The sequence below is a fragment of the Ranitomeya imitator genome, chromosome 7 (genome assembly GCF_032444005.1).
Source record: "Ranitomeya imitator isolate aRanImi1 chromosome 7, aRanImi1.pri, whole genome shotgun sequence".
Taxonomy (NCBI): domain Eukaryota; kingdom Metazoa; phylum Chordata; class Amphibia; order Anura; family Dendrobatidae; genus Ranitomeya; species Ranitomeya imitator.
In genome coordinates, this window is record NC_091288.1 from 43,505,416 (window position 1) to 43,528,414 (window position 22,999).

Here is a 22,999-nt window from a genome sequence, read left to right on the forward strand (position 1 = left end):
GAGTATTTTGGGCGTGCTCGTAGATTATGTTTGTGTCTCCGCAGCTGAATGATTTGCAGCTGTTAGACAACCTGAATACATGTGGGGATTCCCTAACAAACAGGCAATCCCCACATGTATTCAGGTTGTCTAACAGCCACAAATCATTCAGCTGCGGGGACACAAACATAATCTACGAGCACGCCCAAAATACTCGGAGAACACCCTAGCACGCTCAGAAATCTCGATTAACGAGCACACTCGCTCATCACTAATTTTAATATCTGATTAATGCCTGAACACTTTTTTTTTCTGTATCGGACAACCCCTTTGACTGCAGGAGAGTCTCAGAACAGTGCATTAAAGGTGAAGTGGGAGGAACGTTAGGAGAGAGAAACTGTGGGCAGAGGTTTATCCATCTTGATATATTATAGAAGTCTCAGGGTGGTGCTTTTTTGGTGGAACGGAGGGCACTGATATTGGGAGTGTGTGAGTTGTGGGGTGGATACAGCTCTAGAAGAGAAGCCAGAGCCCCCCGAATCTGGGGGAAATAGAGAGGCACAGATGGAAAACTGGGAGGATATTCAAGGTGTAATCATGAAAGACCACAAGAATGGCTTCAGGGGGCAGTAGGGTAGCTAAATAAAAATATTAAAGTTAACGTTGTTTTCGGGACTAATTATAGGAATAGCAAGATTACTCTTTTTTTGCCTTCAAAACCCATTTAAATGCAGGGCTATGTTTGTGAATGATATACTGTAGAAGGTAAAGGAAAACCTTGGTAAGACGGTAGCCTCCTTATGTCATTACCTCATCTTGCACAAAACTACAAGATTTCTCCAGGGCAGTAATATTTAAAAGTGTAATTAATAATAATAATAGCAGCAGTTGTAATTGTAATGTATTATTAATATCCTTAATAGATTTTCAAACTCCTTTAATATTTAATCTCAATATTAATTGAATTTCCTATCGAGTGGGATTTTCTAAATATTGGATTTCTTTATGCTATTCCCATAGAACTGGTCATATCTAAATTTCCTTCTGACAGGAAACTATTAAGGACAGATTGCGACAGATTCCTGTGTCTCTTTCTGTAGACATTAAAAATGTTCGCCGGAAGAAGAGGCAGATTGACTCACTGCCAGAACTTATGCCAATCCAGAACGCAAATGAGCCCAAAAAAGTGACCGCAGAGGTATAGTATTTCCATACCGAAAATTGTTTGAGCGAGTATTATATTACCTGACAAGTGTAGAGACTTTTGCTTTTCAATCCTTTTCCAAAATGGAATGTCCATAAACAGCCTGTAGTTTATATTAATTTTAGGTATTTTTATTCTGCTTTGTATTTACTAAGTGAAGCACATTACCTGCCCTAGTTAGTCGTATAAAGTAAAGACCGTGCTCCAGAAATCTGCTATACTGGATTTTTATAGCGATTCTTCAAATATATAATTATTTAGATTTAGCATTTCTTATAGCTATTGTCGGGATTCTTTGCGGACATCTGGCGTTGGTTTCTTTTGCGCCACTGCACAGGGTAAATATAATGGAGCTGTCTGGTTTAGAAAAGTACTTTCAAATACCCTGTTAGGGAATTCTGTGTAGAGGAAGGGGGTTCCCATTAAAGACCCACATCATAAATGGAAACCTTTAGTGACCTGGCGAAGATATAGCATCCAAATATTACATTGATATAAACAAAAACTGGGTGAAGATTCATTATTTCTGTGGTGGCCATGAAGGAGAATTGGATAGGATTCCTCCACATGTCCAATAACGTGACATTAATAGAGTTGAAAAAAAGCAGGTATTGATCACAGACTACATCACAGTCATATAAAAATGAATTTGCCAAGAGTTGGTATACAAAAGGAATTTTATGTACGTCATCTGTCCGTACAGGCAGCTTTATAGAAGCAACTTGCCTATAAATCTCCATAGCGTCCAATAGAGACCAAGTATATGGACGAGTTGCGTGTAAGTGAGCGTTCCCAGAATGCTAACATAGTTCTTATCCGTAAGCAGAAACATACTGTAAAAAAAGTTTAGATTGCATGGTGTATAAAGGGGTTCTGTGCTATATTTTAAGACTGCACACTGGGAAGCCTCCCTGGTGGTTGTGATGTGATGATTCCTTGGCTGGTGGAGATTGTTGAAGCGGCATCGCTGGAGTGTGAAGCAGATTCGGGCCATAAGTTTGGCTTCTGTTTTTCCATAAAGTTCCACCTGTGAAGATTAAAAATATAGCGGAGAATCCCTTTAAGTATACTGTGCTATATAATTTTCTATAGAATTCCTTTGACTGGTACATTGGACTGCAATGATCGCCTGCCACGCTAACATTAAACTGAAAAAAGATTAACTGAAGTACAAGTTGGCATGCATGCAAAATAGGAGCACGTTCACACTGGTCATCAGACAAAACCCAAGACCGAAACAAAATGAACAAATACCCTGCTGTAAGTAAATAAATAAAAGCAATAGTGCATATAAATAAATGGGGTACTTAGTAAACATTGTTTTTGATTAAAAAAAAAAAGCGTAAAAGCCATCTCACCGAATGTACGTACACCTTGACGTTGGTGGGATGGCTTTTACACTTTTCTTTTAAAATAAAAACCCAGTGTTTACTAAGTAGCCAATTTATTTATATGCACTATTGCTTTTATTCATTTACGTACATCAGGGTATTTCTTCATTTTGTTTCTGTCTTGGGTTTTATCATACTAAAATGTGGACTTTTGTATTAGGTTTATGCGCATTAATGACCATCTTTAGTTTTAACTTTTCCAGGTTCAGTTTTTGAAAGAAGGATGTGGAGAAGACAACGTCTGTAATAGTAACATGCAAATCTCATACAAGTTTCTATCCAAGGAAGGACCAGACTCCTACAAAGAACTGAAGAGGTAAAATGTATCTAAAGCTAAAGGGGTTTTTCATGTTAATTTTACTTTTTATGCATCCTCTTGCTAAAAAACAAACACAAAATGATTAATTGATACATACCACACCGGTATTACCTTTCCGCCAATGCTCCCGGTCTTTGACACATCTTCAGCCGTTAGTGTGACCTCACAACTACTGCACGTGACCGCTGGGGCTAATCACTGTGCTCAGCATATAATGCTGCAACTGAAAAAATGTAAAGATTAGATACTATCAATGCACATCATGTATCACAAAGGTTCAAAAGTTAGTATATTGTACCCGTCAAAGTAAAATATCTAATCTATATTTTAATGTAGTGTTTCTACTTAACGTACATTAATAATCAGGGGATGCTCACGGAAGTGCATTACCCCCAAATTTTATATATATATATATATATATATATATATATATATGTATAACCATCAAGAGTTATTGACACTGTGCCCCTATAAAGCCACCCATACCAATGCCTATTTTAAAAAAACTGCCTGTAAAATCCCTTTACTATAATCTTAACTATGGGAAAGCGGTCCTACAATTTAATAAAATTGTAATTACGATAAATTAAGTTATTAGGACAGGATCCTATTGTAACCTATTCCCATTGATAAAGTACTGTGATCACAGCAGCTTGGGTGCCGAGTTAAGTAATATGTTAGTGTACCAACAGTGGAGGGGTGAAAGTGTCATAATGTGAAGCTGAGTGACTACTCATGGACAAGCCGTGAGACAGGGGTGGTCAGGAGGTCCGTGGTCAGATACCAGGAGGGCTCATAGTACAGAGGAACAAGACAAAGGTGTGGACAGGTAACAGTCCAGGATCAAATGCCAGGAGGGTACGTCAAGACAAGGAAATAAGACAAATGGATAGTCAGTGTCCAAGTCAGAAATCAGAGAGTGTCAATAGCACACAAATAGTCATGACAAATCCTAGGTCTGGCAACAAGATCAGAGAAGTGAGACACAGGGCTAAGCACATACACCTAATAAAGCTAAGCTACAACTGACACTGGACTGCTCACAGCTAGCCAGCTAAATAGCTTGTAAATCATTAAGGACCAGAGGCACCTGGCGAAGCATGATCAGATTGGATGACCAGACCGTCGCTCACAAAACTGACAGTCCAGCAAACTCCAGATCCCATATGGCGGCTGAGCTGTCACTCACAGCATCCTTAAACCACAATCAATGATGAAACTGTGACAGCTAACTTATATGTAGAAAGAGTGCTCAGGCTGGATCTCCACAGTATCTATAATGTGGCCAATAATTATAACAACTTTGTTAGGAACTTTGAAGTGAAAGGCTTCACCTAGATACAGTAATACTCATCAGGAGCTAAGAACATTGGGAATTTATATTTCTTTTTACTAAAGTAACCATTTAAGAGTCAGTGTAATGTACAAAACTCATACAGACAGCTGTTCAGTCACATGTCCAGGTAAATACTGAATATTTGCTCATAGTATAAAATAGTGTGATGGTAAAAATGATTATTAATCTATTGACAACCCAGTGAGAATGGTGTTCCAGTTCTGGCACTTCAAAATCAGAAAGCCATCGCCCTTGAAATTACAGTGGCAAATAAACCCTCGGATCCAAACAATCCCAAAAAAGATGGTGATGATGCCCATGAAGCGAGACTTATTGCAGATCTACCTAACACCCTATCATTCTCATCATTTAAGGATCAAACAAAAAGTCCTGTAAGTAATAGCCATTAATCTGCAGATAATAAATTGGAGCGTTTGGATTTGGAGTGATAATCTATTTTCTTATGAAAACACAGGAGCGAAATTTTTTCTGTTCATCCAACCAAAATGGATCCAAAGTGGAGTGTGAGCTTGGAAATCCTTTCAAGAGAGATTCCAATGTAAGTAATTCATCTTTTCATTAGACCTTTACTTGGATCACCGGTATTCACATTGCACATGTCCCCCGTTGAATTAGAAGCAGCTGCATTAGTAGAGGTCCCTTGTGTGCACATCTCCATGATATCCCAAAATCAACAGACAGGCCTGGCACACCAGCCTGACCAAAGAACTGAGGCGAGCTTCCAGGGCTGCAGAGCGGAGATGCAAAAGATCTCACTCCAACGAGCACTTTATCGCATTCAAACAGTCCCTCACTACTTTCAAGACCACACTCTCACATCCTCCCTGTCTCACAACCCTAAACAGTTATTCAACACCTTCAACTCTCTCCTCCGTCCCCCGACACCTCCTCCCTCCCCACTCATCTCAGCTGAAGACTTTGCCTCATTTTTCAAGCAGAAGATGGATAACATCAGAGACAGTTTTAGTCGACAACCCCCAGAGCCCTTCCTCCCGACTTCCCAGCCCTCCACCTCCAAAACCAACTTCTCCACTATTACAGAAGATCGACTCTCCACTCTACTCTCAAGATCGCATCTCACCACCTGTGCACTTGACCCGATCCCTTCCCACTTCATCCCAAACCTCACCACAATCTTCATCCCAACTCTAACCCATCTCTTCAACGTATCACTAACAACTGGTAAACCTATAGGGGGGGGGGGGGGCAAACGAAATCAATACTCCGCCATAATATATATATAAGAAAACCAATGAAAGATGGACACCCGAGCTAAAATAAACAATTTTTATTGAAGACAAAAATCTAAAAAAGTATATAAATACAACAATACAGACAACAATAGAACAGATGCAATGAAAAAAGAAAGGCAACACTAGTGCATAGGAGTAGCTACACCAACATTAAAAGGCTCCATGGTGTACCACATCAAAAAAGGGGGGGGGGGGGGTCTAGAGTATACACATACAAGCAATTACTTTCATATAAACCTAGCACCATCAGGAAACCCATATAGCCTATTGAAAACACTGAACCAACCTGTTACTTGTGCGTGGTAAGAGGGGCCCCAACGCGCGTTTCGCATACGTTGCTTCCTCGGGGGGCGCTCAGTGTTTTCAATCTTTTATTATTTCTTACTCTCCACCTCTATCCTTTGCTACCATCCGGGATCTAGCCTGGCTTTACCCACTGTGTATCTATGGGACGTCCCCGGTATAATATTGGTTCATACTATTTCCAATAGGCTATATGGGTTTCCTGATGGTGCTAGGTTTATATGAAAGTAATTGCTTGTATGTGTATACTCTGGACCCCCCCCCCCCTTTTTTTGATGTGGTACGCTATGGAGCCTTTTAATGTTGGTGTAGCTACTCCTATGCTCTATTAGCTATATGCACAATTATTATCTTGGATCTGTACGCATGTGGAGTAATCAGCTCACCTACTTTGATTATTTATAGGCATATATTTATATGTATCCTGTGTAAAGTTTACCTGATTATTTTTTCTTGTGCGTGACACTAGTGTTGCCTTTCTTTTTTCATTGCATCTGTTCTATTGTTGTCTGTATTGTTGTATTTATATACTTTTTTAGATTTTTGTCTTCAATAAAAATTGTTTATTTTAGCTCGGGTGTCCATCTTTCATTGGTTTTCTCACTAACAACTGGTGTTTTTCCCCTCAAGCTTTAAACATGCCTCAATCACACCTATCCTCAAAAAGCCCTCTCTTGACCCATCCTCTGTATCTAGCTAACGCCCTATATCACTTCTCCCCTATGCCTTAAAACTACTGGAACAACACGTCCATCTTGAACTGTCCTCCCATCTATCTTCCTGCTCCCTTTTCGACTGCTTACAATCAGTCTTCCGGTCACACCACTCCACTGAAACTGCCATAACTAAGGTCACCAATGACCTATTAACTGCCAAGAGCAAGCGACACTACTCTATCCTGCTCTTCCTGGACCTGTCCTCTGCCTTTGACACATTGGACCATTCCCTATTACTACAGACCCTCTCATCCCTTGGCATCACAGACTTGGCCCTATCCTGGATCTCGTCATACCTAACTGACTGAACATTCAGCGTCTCCCATTCACACACCACCTCCTGACCTCGCCCCCTATCTGTCGGAGTCCCGCAAGGTTCAGTTCTAGGGCCCCTGCTCTTCTCCATTTACACTTTTGGCCTGGGACAGCTCATAGAATATCACAGTTTTCAGTATCATCTCTATGCTGATGACACACAGATCTACATCTCTGGACCAGATATCACCTCCCTACTAACCAGAATCCCTCAATGTCTGTCCACTATTTCATCCTTCTTCTCCGCTAGATTTCTAAAACTTAACATGAGCAAAACAGAATTCATTGTCTTTCCCCCATCTCACGCGACCCCCCCAACGAACCTATCCATTACAGTAAATGGCTGCCCACTCTCCCCAGTCCCACAAGCTCGCTGTCTCGGGGTAATCCTTGACACTGATCTCTTTTTCAAACCGCATATCCAAGCCCTTTCCACTTCCTGCCACCTTCAACTCAAAAATATTTCACGTATCCGTACATTCCTAAACCAAGAATCTGCAAAAACCCTAGTCCATGCCCTCATCATCTCCCGCCTCGACTACTGTATCCTCCTGCTCTGTGGCCTCCCCTCGAACACTCTCGCACCCCTCCAATCTATTCTAAACTCAGCTGCCCGACTAATCAACCTGTCCCCCGCTATTCCCCGGCCTCTCCCCTCTGTCAATCCCTTCACTGGCTCCCCATTACCCAGAGACTCCAGTACAAAACCCTAACCATGGCATACAAAGCCATCCACAACCTGTCTCCTCCATACATCTGTGACCTCGTCTCCCGGTACTTACCTACACGCAACCTCCAATCCTCACAAGATCTCCTTCTCTACTCCCCTCTTATCTCCTCTTCCCACAATCGCATACAAGATTTCTCTCGCGCATCACAACTACTCTGGAACTCTCTACCACAACATATCAGACTCTCACCTACCATCGAAACCTTCAAAAAGAACCTGAAGACCCACCTCTTCTGACAAGCCTACAACCTGCAGTAACCACCGATCGACCAAACCGCTGCACGACCAGCTCTATCCTCACCTACTGTATTCTCACCCATCCCTTGTAGAATGTGAGCCCTCGCAGGCAGGGTCCTCTCTCCTCCTGTACCAGTTCTGACTTGTATTGTTCAAGATTATTGTACCTGTTTTTATTATGTATACCCCTCCTCACATGTAAAGCACCATGGAATAAATGGCGCTATAATAATAAATAATAATAATATCGACAGCACTGGAGAATTGTTTTTAGTTTTGCACGATAAATGGACTTTTGACTTATGGACTAATTTTGTATTTGTATGCGATGGTTGTCAATTAAAAATTTAGAATTAAATATACCGCAGTTTCAGATGTGCTACAAGGGAGTTTGGATGTTTGCGGTTTTTAACCCCCTTTAAGATCACCTGTTAAGATCTCATGATGACCCGATGAACCTTGAGGTCCTTTCCAACTCTAACATTCTACGATTCTATGATGTGAAAGGTTGAGGTCAAAAGTCATAAATTGTAGAATACTAGGAGTATTCAGGTGTGTACATGTGTAACGATACCTTACTTTCCACCAGGTGACATTCTTGCTGATTTTGAGTACGAGTGAAATAACAGTTGACACCAAGGAGCTGAAGATTCCCCTTAGTTTGGAAACGTATGTCATCTCAAAAACTTCTGTTTTTTCTTCTAAGACTATCATTGATATGTTTCAAAACTTTACTAACATGTTTTGGTCTGAAATAAACCAATGTTAATAAGGGACTGATAAAAATAAGGCAGAGATACATAATGGGCTCTTGTTTGCGCAAATTACAGTTCTTTATTAGGTAAGTTTTAGGCAATGTTTGACCTGTTGTCTGGCTTGGTATCGACAGTTTTGAAAAATGTTGTGCTTTTGATTATGGTAAAAATGAATAATGGATTGATAAACTATTATTACAGAAAATTATATATGCATCTCTATTATCCTTACAGGACCAGTTCTCAAGCGGATCTGAGACCTGTAGTGGCTGAGGCTCGAGTTGTGGTAGAACTTCTGCTTTCTTTATCGGGGTAAGTTTATATGTCACCAATTAAAAATCCAGTGTGAGAAATAGTAAGTGTCACCGGAAAAGACATGAAGATCCTGAAAAAAATGGGTAGTGCAAAATCGAACTGAAACCAGACTGTAAAACTGCAACCAGACATTTATGATTTGTATGGTTTAGTAGAGTAGTGATGAGGGAGTGTACTCATTGCTCGGGGTTTCTCGAGCACGCTCGGGTGGTCTCCGAGTATTTGTTAGTGTTCGGAGATTAAGTTTTCATTATGGCAGTTGAATGATTTACAGCTACTAGCAAGGCTGAGTACATGTGGGGGTTGCCTGGTTGCTAGGGAATCCCCACATGTAATCAAGCTGTCCATCAGCTGTAAATCATTCAGCTGCCGCGATGAAAACTAAATCTCCAAACACTAACAAATTCTCGGAGATCACCCGAGCAACGAGTATACTCCCTCATCACTAATGGTTAGTAATAAAGCAATTAGTCTAAGCATGGACTACCTCGTGCAGAAGTGTTGGTGCCAAAAGGCAATCTGTTTTTAAAGGGAACCCATCACATTGAACAGCATCATGTTACAGGAGGAGTTAAATTAATTTATATAGTGGTCAGGAAAAAATACAATATAACTTGTATTTTATTCATTTCAATCATTGCTTGTTTTGAGTCCAGTGGACGTTTCCTAACCAGAGATGCATGCTCATCCTACACTCCAGTCACTCCGCCCACTGGACTCCCAAGTCCTGATTGAGCATTGTTTGCAGTCAATAAGTTACAAGTTCTACTGAATCATTTCCCACAGCACTATTTATTAATCAGCTTCTTGTGGTCTGTAACGTACTGCTGGTAGATTGGATCACATTTTCATGATGACCGATTCCTTTGAAAGTTCTTATGCTCATCAGTCATAGAATCTGATCACACTTAGATCAACCTCTGATCAGAGATTGATAGGAGTGTCATTTGCAGAATTGGCTAAATTCTCTCAAAGGACCGTAGCCTAATATTGATAATGATTAGGTCATTTTTAGACAGATTTTAATGCATGGTTTTCCTTAATTAGGGTATGTGCACACGTTCAGGATTTCTTGCAGAAATTTCCTGACAAAAAACTGACATTTCTGCCAGAAATCCGCATGCGTTTTTTTTTTTCGCGTGTTTTTTTTTTTTTTTTTGCATATTTTTCCCAATGCATTAAATAGTGGGAAAAATGCGAAAAATCCGCAAAATTAATGAACATGCTGCTTTTTTTACCGCAATGCGTTTTTTTCGCGGAAAAAACGCATCATGTGCACAAGAATTGCGGAATGCTTTCTAAATCAGAGGTGTCAGACTGCAATCCTCAAGGGCTGCAAACAGGTCATGTTTTCAGGATTGCCTTGTACTGCACAGGTGATAATTTAATCACCTACACACAATGATCACAGCACCTTGTGCAAAGCTAAGGAAATCTTGAAAACACGCATGGTTTGCGGCCCTCGAGGAATGCAGTTTGACACCCCTGTTCTAAATGATAGGATGCATATGAATGCGTTTTTTATGCGTTTTTATCGCGAAAATTCCTGAACGTGTGCACACAGCCTTAGTGGGGTTTTCCAACCTCTTTTAAATATCTAATAAACATCACAGATGGTTTTTCATATAGTAAAATGATGTATACTCACTTGCTTTGACCACTGTAGATCCAGGGTTCATTGTTCCAGGGGTCTGTGCCAGTACAGAAAATGACATCTCTTCTTCAGTCAATGACTGCTGAGTCTTGTGATTGGCTGCAGTGGTCAGATGACTGAAAGGGAAGACATCCCAGGCACATCTGATAAAGGCTTTGGCAGTCAGGTGACCAAATAATGGAACTTTATCTCTTCCTGTCCCGACAAAGATCACTGGAGCAGCCATCACTGGATCCACAGTGGTTACAGCAGATGAGTACGATGTTTTATTTAATATTTTAAATCCATCCCTAACATTTTTGTAGAGGTCGGAGAACCCTCTTAAGCCCCTCAATATTGTTAAAGACGCTTCTTAAAATCTAAACATCTTAATAGGTCAGATGATTTCACAGAACTGCCATCTGTGATCTGCTTGTACAATGTACATTTTGTTTTATAGGATGGCAGATCCTTCTCAGGTGTACTTTGGAGGCAAAGTCGTTGGTGAAAGTGCAATGAAAACAGAAGACGAAGTTGGAAGTTTGGTTAATTTTGACTTTAGAGTGAGTATTTAGCTTGGTGTCAGAGATGTCTCCTTTCATTTGTTGAGGTTAGATCTCCCCCTGCAGCCGTAATAGGATAAAGCATGCAGTTTATGTCACAATTTACGTTGAAATAAAAAAATGACTGCTGTTTAAATGCTAAATAAATAAAAACACAAAGGACTATACTACTTTTTTTTATTTTGGCATCTTTTTTTTTTACTAAAAATCTCAGGAATGAATTTATCAATTGTTCTTAGAGAAATGGAAGTTGTTGTTTTTTTTTTGTCTAAAATTTGTGCCACATTTACTTAATATATATATATACATATATATATATATATATATATATATATATATATATATATATATATATATATATATATATATATATTAGTATGGGAGATCAACGTATTCAGTATTCTAGGGCAGTATCATGGCTTTCTGTATAAAATGATAGCCGTGAGGCTGTGCAGATCTCTCCTGTCTGAGATCATAGAGTAACCAATGGCTCCATTGACTTAAGATGTAGTCGATTTAGGTTTCCATCTTATTGGTGGCAATCACCAAGAGCCTACAATGACCGCTAAAAAAATGCAAAAATAAATACATGTGGTCCCAAATATTGGCATCAGATAGCCAGGTTAAAGGGAACCTGTCACCTGAATTTGGCGGGACCGGTTTTGGGTCATATGGGCGGAGTTATCGGGTGTTTGATTCACCCTTTCCTTACCCGCTGGCTGCATGCTGGCCGAATATTGGATTGAAGTTCATTCTCTGTCCTCCGTAGTACACGCCTGCGCAAGGAAAGATTGCCTTGCGCAGGCGTGTACAATGGAGGACAGAGAATGAACTTCAATCCAATATTGCGGCCAACATACAGCCAGCAGGTAAGGAAAGGGTGAATCAAACACCTGAAAACTCCGCCCATATGACCCAAAACCAGTCCCGCCAAATTCAGGTGACAGGTTCCCTTTAAAGAGGAAGGATCATAATGTGTATCCTAAGTATTGGCATAGAATGATAATGTACCAAACATTCCATGTAGTGGAGACACACTTATAAGGAAGTATCAAAGAACCCATGAAGTATTACCTTAGAGAAGGGTATGGCCGGGATCACACATGTGAGAAATACGTCCGAGTCTCGCATGGTAATCCTCGGCCCTGCACCCGACATTCAAGAGCGGAGCGTGTGGCTCCATGTATTGCTATGCGGCCGCACGCTCCGCTCCGGAGTGCAGGCGGCAGGGCCGGGGATTACCATGCGAGACTCGGCTGTATTTCTCGCATGTGTGATCCCGGCCTAAGTGCGAGATGATTGGAGTAGTCAGGGAGATCAGACGTGGTGTCCCCACACAAGGGATGTTAGGGCGCCAATGTTTTTTGTGATCGTTCTTTCCATATAAACACCTGGACAATATATTTTTAGCATTACCTGCTATTTTAACCCTTTTCATATGAATATTACATTTTAGGTGACTAATTTTGGACGGCCTCTGACTTCACTGGGCATGGCGTTTTTGGAAATTCAGTGGCCAAAAGAAATCGTCAACGGAAAATGGCTTCTTTACATTGTAAAAATAGACTCCAAGGGGCTGGACAAAGTCACATGTTCACCAGTCCGTGAAATTAACAAACTGAAATTGCTGGTATGTTACCACTGTCCTATCTGGTTGGCAGTTAGCGCACACAATTCACTCACTAACGCTGTGTTCACACTAGTGCTAATGGGTCCATCATAGAGTATGTTTCCATCCATGGTCAGACGCGACAGCATACAGTATACAGTACAGATTTTGCTATACGGAATGTTCAGAATTACACAAACTTTATATAAACTCTTTCCTTTTGTTCATTGTTTTGTGACAAGTTTATGTACTTTTTTCTTTCACAGGAGTCTGGTAAAAGTCGAAACAGACGAGAAATGGGGGAAAAGCAAAATGATCCGGATGGCAAATCCTATTCATTTTTCTCAGATAGGAAGTACATGACACTGGTAAGATTTACTCTTCTGTTCTCCAGTGTTTGGACTTTTGTACATATAGGTTTGTAAAAAATCCATGTTTTTTCTGTCTTTGGTTTAGCCTGTATATATGACATATTTTCAGCGTTAGGGCTTGTCCAGACGAACGTACTGTGTGGAAAATAAATAGGGTACAAACAGCACACGGACCAATGCAAGTCATTGATGTAGTTCACATAAACATTTTTACCTCTGGGATCGGTGGTCTGCTTATAAAAGATTGCAGCACACACTACTCTGAATTTTTTTTTTTTTTATCATATTCAATGGGTGTCATAAATAAAACGGATGTCCTATGAACGCAATCCTTTTTTTATTTAATTAAAGGATCTATTACAATTATCAACATAAAACTGGATTTGGCCTTTTATTATTTTTTTAATTGTGGATGTATATAAAAAATGACATACAAATGTCCTACAGATGTAAAAATGGGATATGCGGATGATATAAAATCATGTCTAAATATTTTTAAATTGAGGCGTTGTAGTAGCGGATAAGAGCACCTTCTCTGTCTGTCTGCAATCCATAGATGGCTCATAGAACTGCTATATTGCTGACTTTTTCCCACTGTGTCACCTACTTGACCATAGACATAAGCTGAAACCAGTAACTATTAAGTCTGCAGATAAGTTTACTTTGATACAGATTCTTACCGGTTCCTTTAGACTTTTATATCAGTATTGTTTCCACCTTGGAAAAAATGTCCTATTTTACAATTGTTATTTTTTTATGGGTTTTATTTGTCATATACGTGTATTTTTTTTTTGCGTGCAATTTTTATTACCCTGTGAAAAAGCCTATGAGACCATGCGTGAAGAAATAACCAGATGCTGCATTTTGAAAGAAGCTCCTACCAAAAGAGTGAAAAAAAAGTCTTGAATACATTGTGGTGTGTTTCATACTTTCCTATTGACTCACAGCCGAATTCTGGCACAATAATTTTTTCTTGAAAAAAAAATCCTTCAAATATATTTTATACACATGAACGACTGTTAATCCGTCTCTCATTGATTTCAGGATTGTAAGAGTCATGCAAAGTGTGTGACAATTAGATGTCCCCTTCAAGGTCTGGACAGTAATGCTGTCATTACCATTCGCTCCAGGTTATGGAACAGCACATTTATTGAGGTACTGTGGCAGCGATGTACTTGCGTAATCTATCTCTCTAGACTTATTAAATTCGACCTTTATATTTTCTCATTTATTTTCCGTTCGTTAACAGGAATATTCAAAAATGAGCTATTTGGACATCATAGTGAAAGCCTCGCTCAGTCTGGATGCAACCGCTGAAAACATCAAATGGACAAATGAAGGTTATCAGGTACAGAAGCAGATTGTATCCTATACCAGGGTGTGTGTATGTATGTATATATATATATATATATATATATATATACACACACACAGTACAGAGCAAAAGTTTGGACACACCTTCTCATTTAAAGATTTTTCTGTATTTTCATGACTATGATATTGTACATTCACACTGAAGGCATCAAAACTATGAATTAACACATGTGGAATTATATACTTAACAAAAAAGTGTGAAACAACTGAAATGATGCCTTATATTCTAGGTTCTTCAAAGTAGCCACCTTTAGCTTTGATGACTGCTTTGCACACTCTTGGCATTCTCTTGATGAGCTTCAGGAGCTTGTCACCGGGAATGGTCTTCCAACAATCTTGAAGGAGTTCCCCGAGATGCTTAGCACTTGTTGGCCCTTTTGCCTTCACTCTGCGGTCCAGCTCACCCCAAACCATCTCGATTGGGTTCAGGTCTGGAGACTGGAGGCCAGGTCATCTGGCGTAGCACCCCATCACTCTCCTTCTTGGTCAAATAGCCCTTACACAGCCTAGAGGTTTGTTTGGGGTCATTGTCCTGTGAAAAACATATGATGGTCCAACTAAACGCAAACCGGATGGAATAGCATGCCACTGCAAGATGCTGTGGTAGCCATGCTGGTTCAGTATGCCTTCAATTTTGAATAAATCCCCAACAGTGTCACCAGCAAAGCACCCCCACACCATCACACCTCCTCCTCCATGCTTCACGGTGGGAACCAGGCATGTAGAGTCCATCCGTTCACCTTTTCTGCGTCGCACAAAGACACAGTGGTTGGAACCAAATATCTCAAATTTGGACTCATCAGACCAAAGCACAGATTTCCACTGGTCTAATGTCCATTCCTTGTGTTCTTTAGCCCAAACAAGTCTCTTCTGCTTGTTGCGTGTCCTTAGCAGTGGTTTCCTAGCAGCTATTTTACCATGAAGGCCTGCTGCACAAAGTCTCCTCTTAACAGTTGTTGTAGAGATGTGTCTGCTGCTAGAACTCTGTGTGACATTGACCTGGTCTCTAATCTGAGCTGCTGTTAACCTGCGATTTCTGAGGCTGGTGACTCGGATAAACTTATCCTCAGAAGCAGAGGTGACTCTTGGTCTTCCTTTCCTGGGGCAGTCCTCATGTGAGCCAGTTTCTTTGTAGCGTTGTGCCACTGCACTTCGGGACACTTTTAAAGTTTTCCCAATTTTTCGGACTGACTGATCTTCATTTCTTAAAGTAATGATGGCCACTCGATTTTCTTTACTTAGCTGATTTTTTCTTGCCATAATACAAATTCTAACAGTCTATTCAGTGGGACTATCAGCTGTGTATCCACCAGACTTCTACACAACACAACTGATGGTCCCAACCCCATTTATAAGGCAAGAAATCCCACCTATTAAACCTGACAGGGCATACCTGTGAAGTGAAAACCATTTCCGGTGACTACCTCTTGAAGCTTATCAAGAGAATGCCAAGAGTGTGCAAAGCAGTCATCAAAGCAAAAGGTGGCTACTTTGAAGAATCTAGAATATAAGACATCTTCAGTTGTTTCACACTTTTTTGTTAAGTATATAATTCCACATGTGTTAATTCATAGTTTTGATGCCTTCAATGTGAATGTACAATTTTCATAGTCATGGAAATACAGAACAATCTTTAAATGAGAATTTATATGATACTTTTATTTTTGCCACGTAGGTTATGACCTAGCAAAGACTCTTTACAGCTGACTTGTCGCCAGATTTCAGAGACTGTATATATTATTGTATAAACTAAAATGAGGCTAGTGTACTTTCTATTACAAAAAAACTACAGTATTTAAAAATGACTCGATAGTCCTTATATTAAGATAAGTGTTTTATGAGTGCTCATTTTAATGCTCGGTTTAATATAGGGCAGGAAAACTTAAAAAAAACAACAACAATTATACAGCCATTCTGATATGGATTTTCAAAGTAAGTACACCTGCCTCATAAGGTCCAAGAGATCTCTTTGATCATTTATGCAGTCTGTAATGTGAAATTTAATCAGAGATTTAGGGGTTCAGGCTTTGATTCACAAGGTTGTTTTCTCTAGGAGAGCTATTTGCAGGATTAGCCGTGTAAGGTAAATGTTTTACTGTAAGATTTGTCTGATACATGGGATTCCCACTGATTATTCAAAAAAGGTGGTCCTCAGCCTCCAGTTCCTGCATCATGCAGTAAGGAAGGGGGACTTGAAAGGAGTTTTGATGGTTCATGCCCCCTGACGTTCTATTTTCTATGGGGCTTATGGAAACAAGTGAGGAATGAATGAGCAGCTCAGACTCACAATATTGGTAGAGGACAGAATCAGAATTAAAATATCATTTTTAGACACCGAAAGTAGATACGCTAGTGCCCGCCATGAGTGTTTCTTTACACATTAGTTGGTCAATGAATCCTTTTAAAAAGGCAGATTTGTTTGACAGTATGGCTGTGTGTATCTGGAACAGTTTATATGGATGACAAAAAGTTTATTATGAGGATACTGGTGAAACTAAAAGTGATTATTAGCAAATATGCTTGAAGGTGAAATCCATGCAATATTATGAATTGTCTCTTCAGAGAGGAAGAGGACTAGAACTCTAGTGCCACCTATTGGAAGGAGCAATCCTAACCGTCAATGTCGACCCTTTAACGAGCCTTGCCATATGTCTTAGGATAAAAGCCAAACCAGAATCTCAATTTGCAGAGCAATATTACTAAACACTATATTTATCTCCATATAGGTGCGTGTTACAGTTTTCCCAGAGAAGACGCCATTGCAATATAGTGGAGTACCATGGTGGATTGTCCTAGTTGCTATACTAGCAGGGATCTTAATGCTTGCGCTCTTAGTGTTTATATTATGGAAGGTGAGTATATTTATGAGTATTGACAATATGTATATATTATACACATGTGTCACTGGCACCTTAGAAATAAGTTGATAACACACATGGCCATACAGTTAAAAAGTAGGTTGGGTGGGCTACTGTCTCAAATAGTAGATCAATAGATAGTGCTACCTAACCTACATCATTATTACTAAAAGCCATTAGAAGCGCATTTACAATTTTATAATCCTATACATTTTATATTAGTCTCTGCTGTTTGATCATATTTCATCAAGCTGAGCAGTAAAAAGTAATTTCCAAGATAGCAAATTATTTCCTATCCATTTCTTAGGGTAAAAACGTACTGATTGCTTAGATTCCGACAAATGGGACCTCTAGTGATCCTGGGAAACAGCACTCTGGAACACAGAAATCGGGCAAAGTCTCATCTTGAATGGAGTAGAAGTGCATATTCTGGACCTCTACTCCATTTATTGTCTATGGAAGTACCAGAAATAGCCGACTGCAGAGTGTTCCAGATCCCTTTCCCAGAGATTTCCAGTCTTAGGGCTCATACTCACTTGCGTGAAATACGGCCAAGTCTCACATGGTAACACCCGGCTCTGCCGCCGGCACTTGGGAGTGGAGAGTGCAGCTCCATGTATTGCTCTGCGACCGCACGCTCCGCTCTGGAGTGCCGGCGGCAGAGCCGGGATTTAACATGCGAGACTCGGACGTATTTCACGCAAGTGAGTATGAGCCCTTATTCATAGGTGATAACTTGCTAATCAACTAGCTGTTATATTTGACAGGCCCATATTAAACGAGACCTACCAGACCAAAATTAGAAAGGCTAACAAATTATATTTATGCTGAGATTGAAACTTGCTCAGCCAATTTCATAACTTTCCTAGAAGTCGATGGAGAGAGCTGAGCATTCACAGCAATCTTTTAATTACCAGCAAGTGAACACAGTGAACTAAGAAATCCCATTATTTGGATAGCAGTGGGTCCCAGAGGTGAAGGGATATATACCTGCATCTATCAGATGTTTTTGGTTTATCCCGTCAATATTATCTGAAATGAGAATACCCCTTTAACAAATTGCACTAAATGCTAAGTACTTTTACCCTTCTTATTTGTATTGCAACTGGATATAGACATACAAATAATTTAAAGGGACACTGTCACCTGAATTTGGAGGGAACAATCTTCAGCCATGGAGGCGGGATTTTGGGGTTTTTGATTCACCCTTTCCTTACCCGCTAGCTGCATGCTGGCTGCAATATTGGATTGAAGTTCATTCTCTGTCCTCCGTAGTACATGCCTGCACAATGTAATCTTGCCTTGCGCAGGCGTGTACTATGGAGGACAGAGAATGAACTTCAATTTAATATTGCAGCCAGCATGCAGCCAGTGGGTAAGGAAAAGGTGAATCAAAAACCCCAAAACCCCGCCTCCATGGCTGAAGATTGTTCCCTCCAAACTCAGGTGACAGTGTCCCTTTAACTAGTATGGATCTTGACAGTAATTTATGCCTTACTTTGAAAAGTTTACATTGGTAGGGTCGAGAAGGTAAAACCCTAAATAAAACCCCAGAGTACCTTGACCATGCACAATTTAAAGATTGAGTGATTCCGAAATAAGGAATCCTATCTTCTCTCTCGGGAGATGCTGATATGAGACGTCGTTGCAGCAGACTGTCACCATTGCTTCTGATTTTTTGATTTGCCTTCCAAATGCTTCTTTGCAATCATCACAAATCATCCCATGTGTAACCTTCATTCTTTGTAGTGTGGTTTTTTCAAGAGAAGTAAACAAGATGAATATGATGCCGCTTATCACAAGGCTGAAATCCATACTCAGCCATCTGATAAAGAGAGGCTGACATCTGACGCATAGTATTGATCAGCGCTCTGTGATTGGTAATTCACTGTTTAAATCACTGCTTTCTGGGTGTTGGATTGGCTGCAGGATTTCCTTACAGCATAACGCATCGCTTTTGCTGCAGAAAACTTTCATTAATCATTGAATTGACTATCTTTCCTCTTGCTTTATCTGCTCTGGCAGCATAATTCTTAAAGCACCTGTATGTAACATATATGCATGGAAAACGTACTAAAAAAAATGACTGGATGCCGTTCTGTATCTGCCCAGTCACTGTTGATCAATTTTCATGATTTTATTTTTCTCCAGAAAGATGGATGGATACTTTGTAACAATTTAAAGGGGTTGTTAATTTTTTCGTAATTTTAACAAATGTGTTAAATGCCTAGTTCTTAATAATATAAAACTACAGTATAACCGTTTCTCCTCTTCCTCTCCTCCAAGGCTTGAGAAAGGTTCCCGTTTGGAACGGAAATGTCACCATTATGGGATATTAAATAGCACTTCTTTTCACTTTTTCAATTGGTTTGCTGCCTTTTTTCCAAATAGAGATAGATAGATCTCGAACACTAAATATATACATTTTGACCTTCATATAGACTATACTTATAGAATTAAGGTACTTGGTGCACAAATTAGCCAATTACTTGTGCCCATCTGCCACGACAAAGCACATTGTCACACGTAGATTGATCACATTTTTCGCTAAGTACCTTAATTCTATATTGTCTATATAGCAGTAATGCAGTTCAAAATGCATGTATTAATTGTTCTCATATAGCTTAGTGCATTTGTTTGAGTTTATATTATTGCTGTCACTTCCACTTGCAACTGTTCACATTTGAATCATTTTGCTGGAAATTGCTGATCTGTTATTTTTTTTTTTTTTTATCGATAGCTATTTGGGACATTGAGAGCTTGTATCAAAGGGACACCCTAGAAATAGAAAATATGGACATGTATAAGTGTCAATATTATTTTGACTATTGACACTTTATCATGCAGGACCCTTTTTTGCTTCTAAACGTATTCTACCACGAACATGTATCCAAAATTTTTCTCATTTCGCCTCATTGCTGACTTTTTCTAATAGCTTTTTGGGCTTGTTAAACTACCTTCATGTTGTTGTCTAAATTGTGAACCTGAACAAATCGTTCTTCATTTTCTTATAATGACCCAAATCTTGTCTCTCTTTCCAGTTTGGATTTTTTAAACGTTCCAGGTACGATGATAGTGTCCCGCGATACCACGCCATCCGAATCCCTAAAGAAGAACGCCAATTCAAAGAAGGAAAATTAAAACAAAGCAGTGAGAAAAAGCAATGGGTCACCAACTGGAATGAAAATGAAAGCTATTCCTAGAAATGTTATTTCATGTTTTGTATACTTCTGATAAAGATTACTTTAGTGAGCGGATGGCACCACATTGATTGGATCGGGTATGTGCCAAACGATAGACCTTTTTGCTGTCTGGATATTATTTCCAAGACAAATATGACTTGCTCTGTGAAATATATGTTTCCATGAATTGTGAGCTGCAAGTGAAATATAGAATTAAAGAGGTGTCATCCATTAGACTAACCCCCCTTTTATAAGCCCACCTCTATAAACCAGAGTTGAGAGCTCTTTTGGTGGACCTGACCTTTTCACATATGACGTTATTGGAGTGGGCAACATGCAATACTACATTTCACCTGCATTGGCCATTGCAGGGAAAATCTGACTGCCAGGCATGTTCATTACGAAAAAGGGAGTTGTCTTGGTAAGTCATCTCATTTGACAAAATAATCATTACCTGGTAGATTCCATTTCTACAGGTACAAAGTATTGGAAAGAAGGGGTGCTATGTTTTATTTAATGCTGACATAATGTTATTATGCAATAATGAGGAATCAGCCGCTGAATTACTTGCCCACCTTTGGGGCAATATATATACATATATATTTTTATTTAAATGAATGAATTTAGGACTAAAAATCACTTTTGCATTTAGGTTTTATTATTAATTTTGCACTGCTTGCAATCTATAGTCTTACAGATGTACTGTCTAATCCTGGATGAAAAATGAGTCAACTGAGAATCTGTCAGTCATCCCTCTATGACTATCTGATGGAGAGTATGTACCGAAATTCTTTTCATCACAGTTGAATCCAAAGAAAAACCTGTAAAAGCCAAACAGAGCAAAACTTTTAATGAAACCCAATTATGAAATTGATTTTTAGTCCCAAATACATGCGTTTAAGTAAAATAAAATGTCCCCAAAGGTGGACAACGCGTTAAGTGCTTTAATAATGCAAAGGAGATTTTATAGCTGCTATAAGACCTTCTTACACACTCTGATGAGATCTGTGATCTGTTTGCCTTAAAACACATGCATCTGTGCCATATACCATATGATACGTCTATTACCTATGCAAACTATACCGCCATTTTAATGGCATATAGCTTTGAAGGCATTTGAGTGCCTAACAAGATTGGTACCGTGTGCCTTTAAATCTTTAATTGCAAGGAAAACCTAATAAAGCCTAAAGAGGTTATCCACTACTGTAGCATTGACGACTAGTGATGAGCGAGTGTACTCGTTGCTCGGGTTTTCCCAAGCACGCTCGGGTGATCTCCGAGTATTTGTTAGTGTTCAGAGATTTAGTTTTTGTTACCTCAGCTGCATGATTTACGGCTGCTGGACAGCCTGAATACATGTGGGAATACCCTAACAAACAGGCAACCCCCACATGTACTCAGCCTGTCTAGTAGCTGTAAATCATGCAGCTGCTGCGACAAAAACTAAATCTCTGAGCACCAACAAATACTCAGAGACCACTTGAGCGTAGAGTTGAGCGACTTTTACTTTTTTAGGGTCGAGTCGGGTTTCGCGAAACCCGACTATCTCAAAAGTCGAGTCGAGTGAAATCGGCCGATTATGGCGAAAAGTCGGGGATCGACCGAAACACGAAACCCAATGCAAAGGGAATTTTTTCTCTCTCTCTCTCAAGCTGGTGTTACACATTGCAAATCGCTACAGCGCACAAGCGACAAGATGACGATAGGCGTCCACGCCCCTAAGACCTATGTCATCACTCTGCCCACGCTCCTTCATTGGCTGAAAAAATGGCGCCAAGTGCGTCATACGACATGCGACTTTGGCGCGAAAGTCGCGTACCGCATGGCCGACCCCACACAGGGATCGGGTCGGGTTTCATGAAACCCAAATTTGCCAAAAGTCGGTGACTTTTGAAAATGAACGATCCGTTTCGCTCAACCCTACTTGAGCGTACTCGGGAAAACCCAAGCAACGAGTACACTCGCTCATCACTATTGACGACCTATCCTTTGGATAGCTCATCACTATTGACGACCTATCCTTTGGATAGGTCATCAATGTCTGATCAGTCGGGGTCCGACACCCGGCACCGCCGGCAGGCAATTATCACTTGTGGATCTGGCCGTCTTCTGATTGTGGCTGCGGCTGGGTATTACACATATGCCTCCTATTGATTTAAATTGATTATTTTATATGTAAACTTAAGGACCGCCTGGTGTATGATTTTTTTTTTCGATGTGAATCTAGCGACCACACCGTACATGTTGCTTTTTTTTTTTTCAATGTGAACCTAGCCATTGTGAAATAATACATCACAGTTTTGCTTGTTTTCAGTACACATTCCTGATGGTTTAATGATGACCTGTCACTTGCTATAAATATGTCATTTTTTAACCTGAATCTGGAGTTGTTTTTCAGCGCAGAAATATGGCCCTCTCTTTCCAATCTAGCATTTATCCAAGTGGGCGTGATCATCAGATTTTCTTGCAATGAATAAGAGGATCACGCTCTGTTGGATAACAATACTAAGGTTATATAGAGGAAAGTGAGCACCA

General features: G+C 39.9%; 1 protein-coding gene across 2 annotated transcripts in view; it reads left to right on the forward strand.

Moving 5' to 3' along the window:
• The window catches only part of ITGA6 (integrin subunit alpha 6), an 84,946-nt gene extending 62,194 nt beyond the window's left edge, over positions 1–22,752 (forward strand). Inside the window, exons 13-26 of one of the 2 annotated variants that reach the window (XM_069733148.1) lie at positions 1,031–1,177; positions 2,778–2,890; positions 4,432–4,621; positions 4,705–4,788; positions 8,394–8,473; positions 8,794–8,871; positions 10,968–11,070; positions 12,527–12,700; positions 12,946–13,047; positions 14,095–14,205; positions 14,300–14,398; positions 17,151–17,276; positions 19,032–19,162; positions 20,324–22,752. In XM_069733148.1, the coding sequence (XP_069589249.1) occupies positions 1,031–1,177; positions 2,778–2,890; positions 4,432–4,621; positions 4,705–4,788; positions 8,394–8,473; positions 8,794–8,871; positions 10,968–11,070; positions 12,527–12,700; positions 12,946–13,047; positions 14,095–14,205; positions 14,300–14,398; positions 17,151–17,276; positions 19,032–19,139 (1,515 nt within the window). In that variant the 3' untranslated portion in view covers positions 19,140–19,162; positions 20,324–22,752. The remainder of the gene's footprint in view (positions 1–1,030; positions 1,178–2,777; positions 2,891–4,431; positions 4,622–4,704; positions 4,789–8,393; positions 8,474–8,793; positions 8,872–10,967; positions 11,071–12,526; positions 12,701–12,945; positions 13,048–14,094; positions 14,206–14,299; positions 14,399–17,150; positions 17,277–19,031; positions 19,163–20,323) is intronic. The other variant, XM_069733147.1, reaches the window with a different exon arrangement.
• Positions 22,753–22,999: the final 247 nt, after the last annotated feature.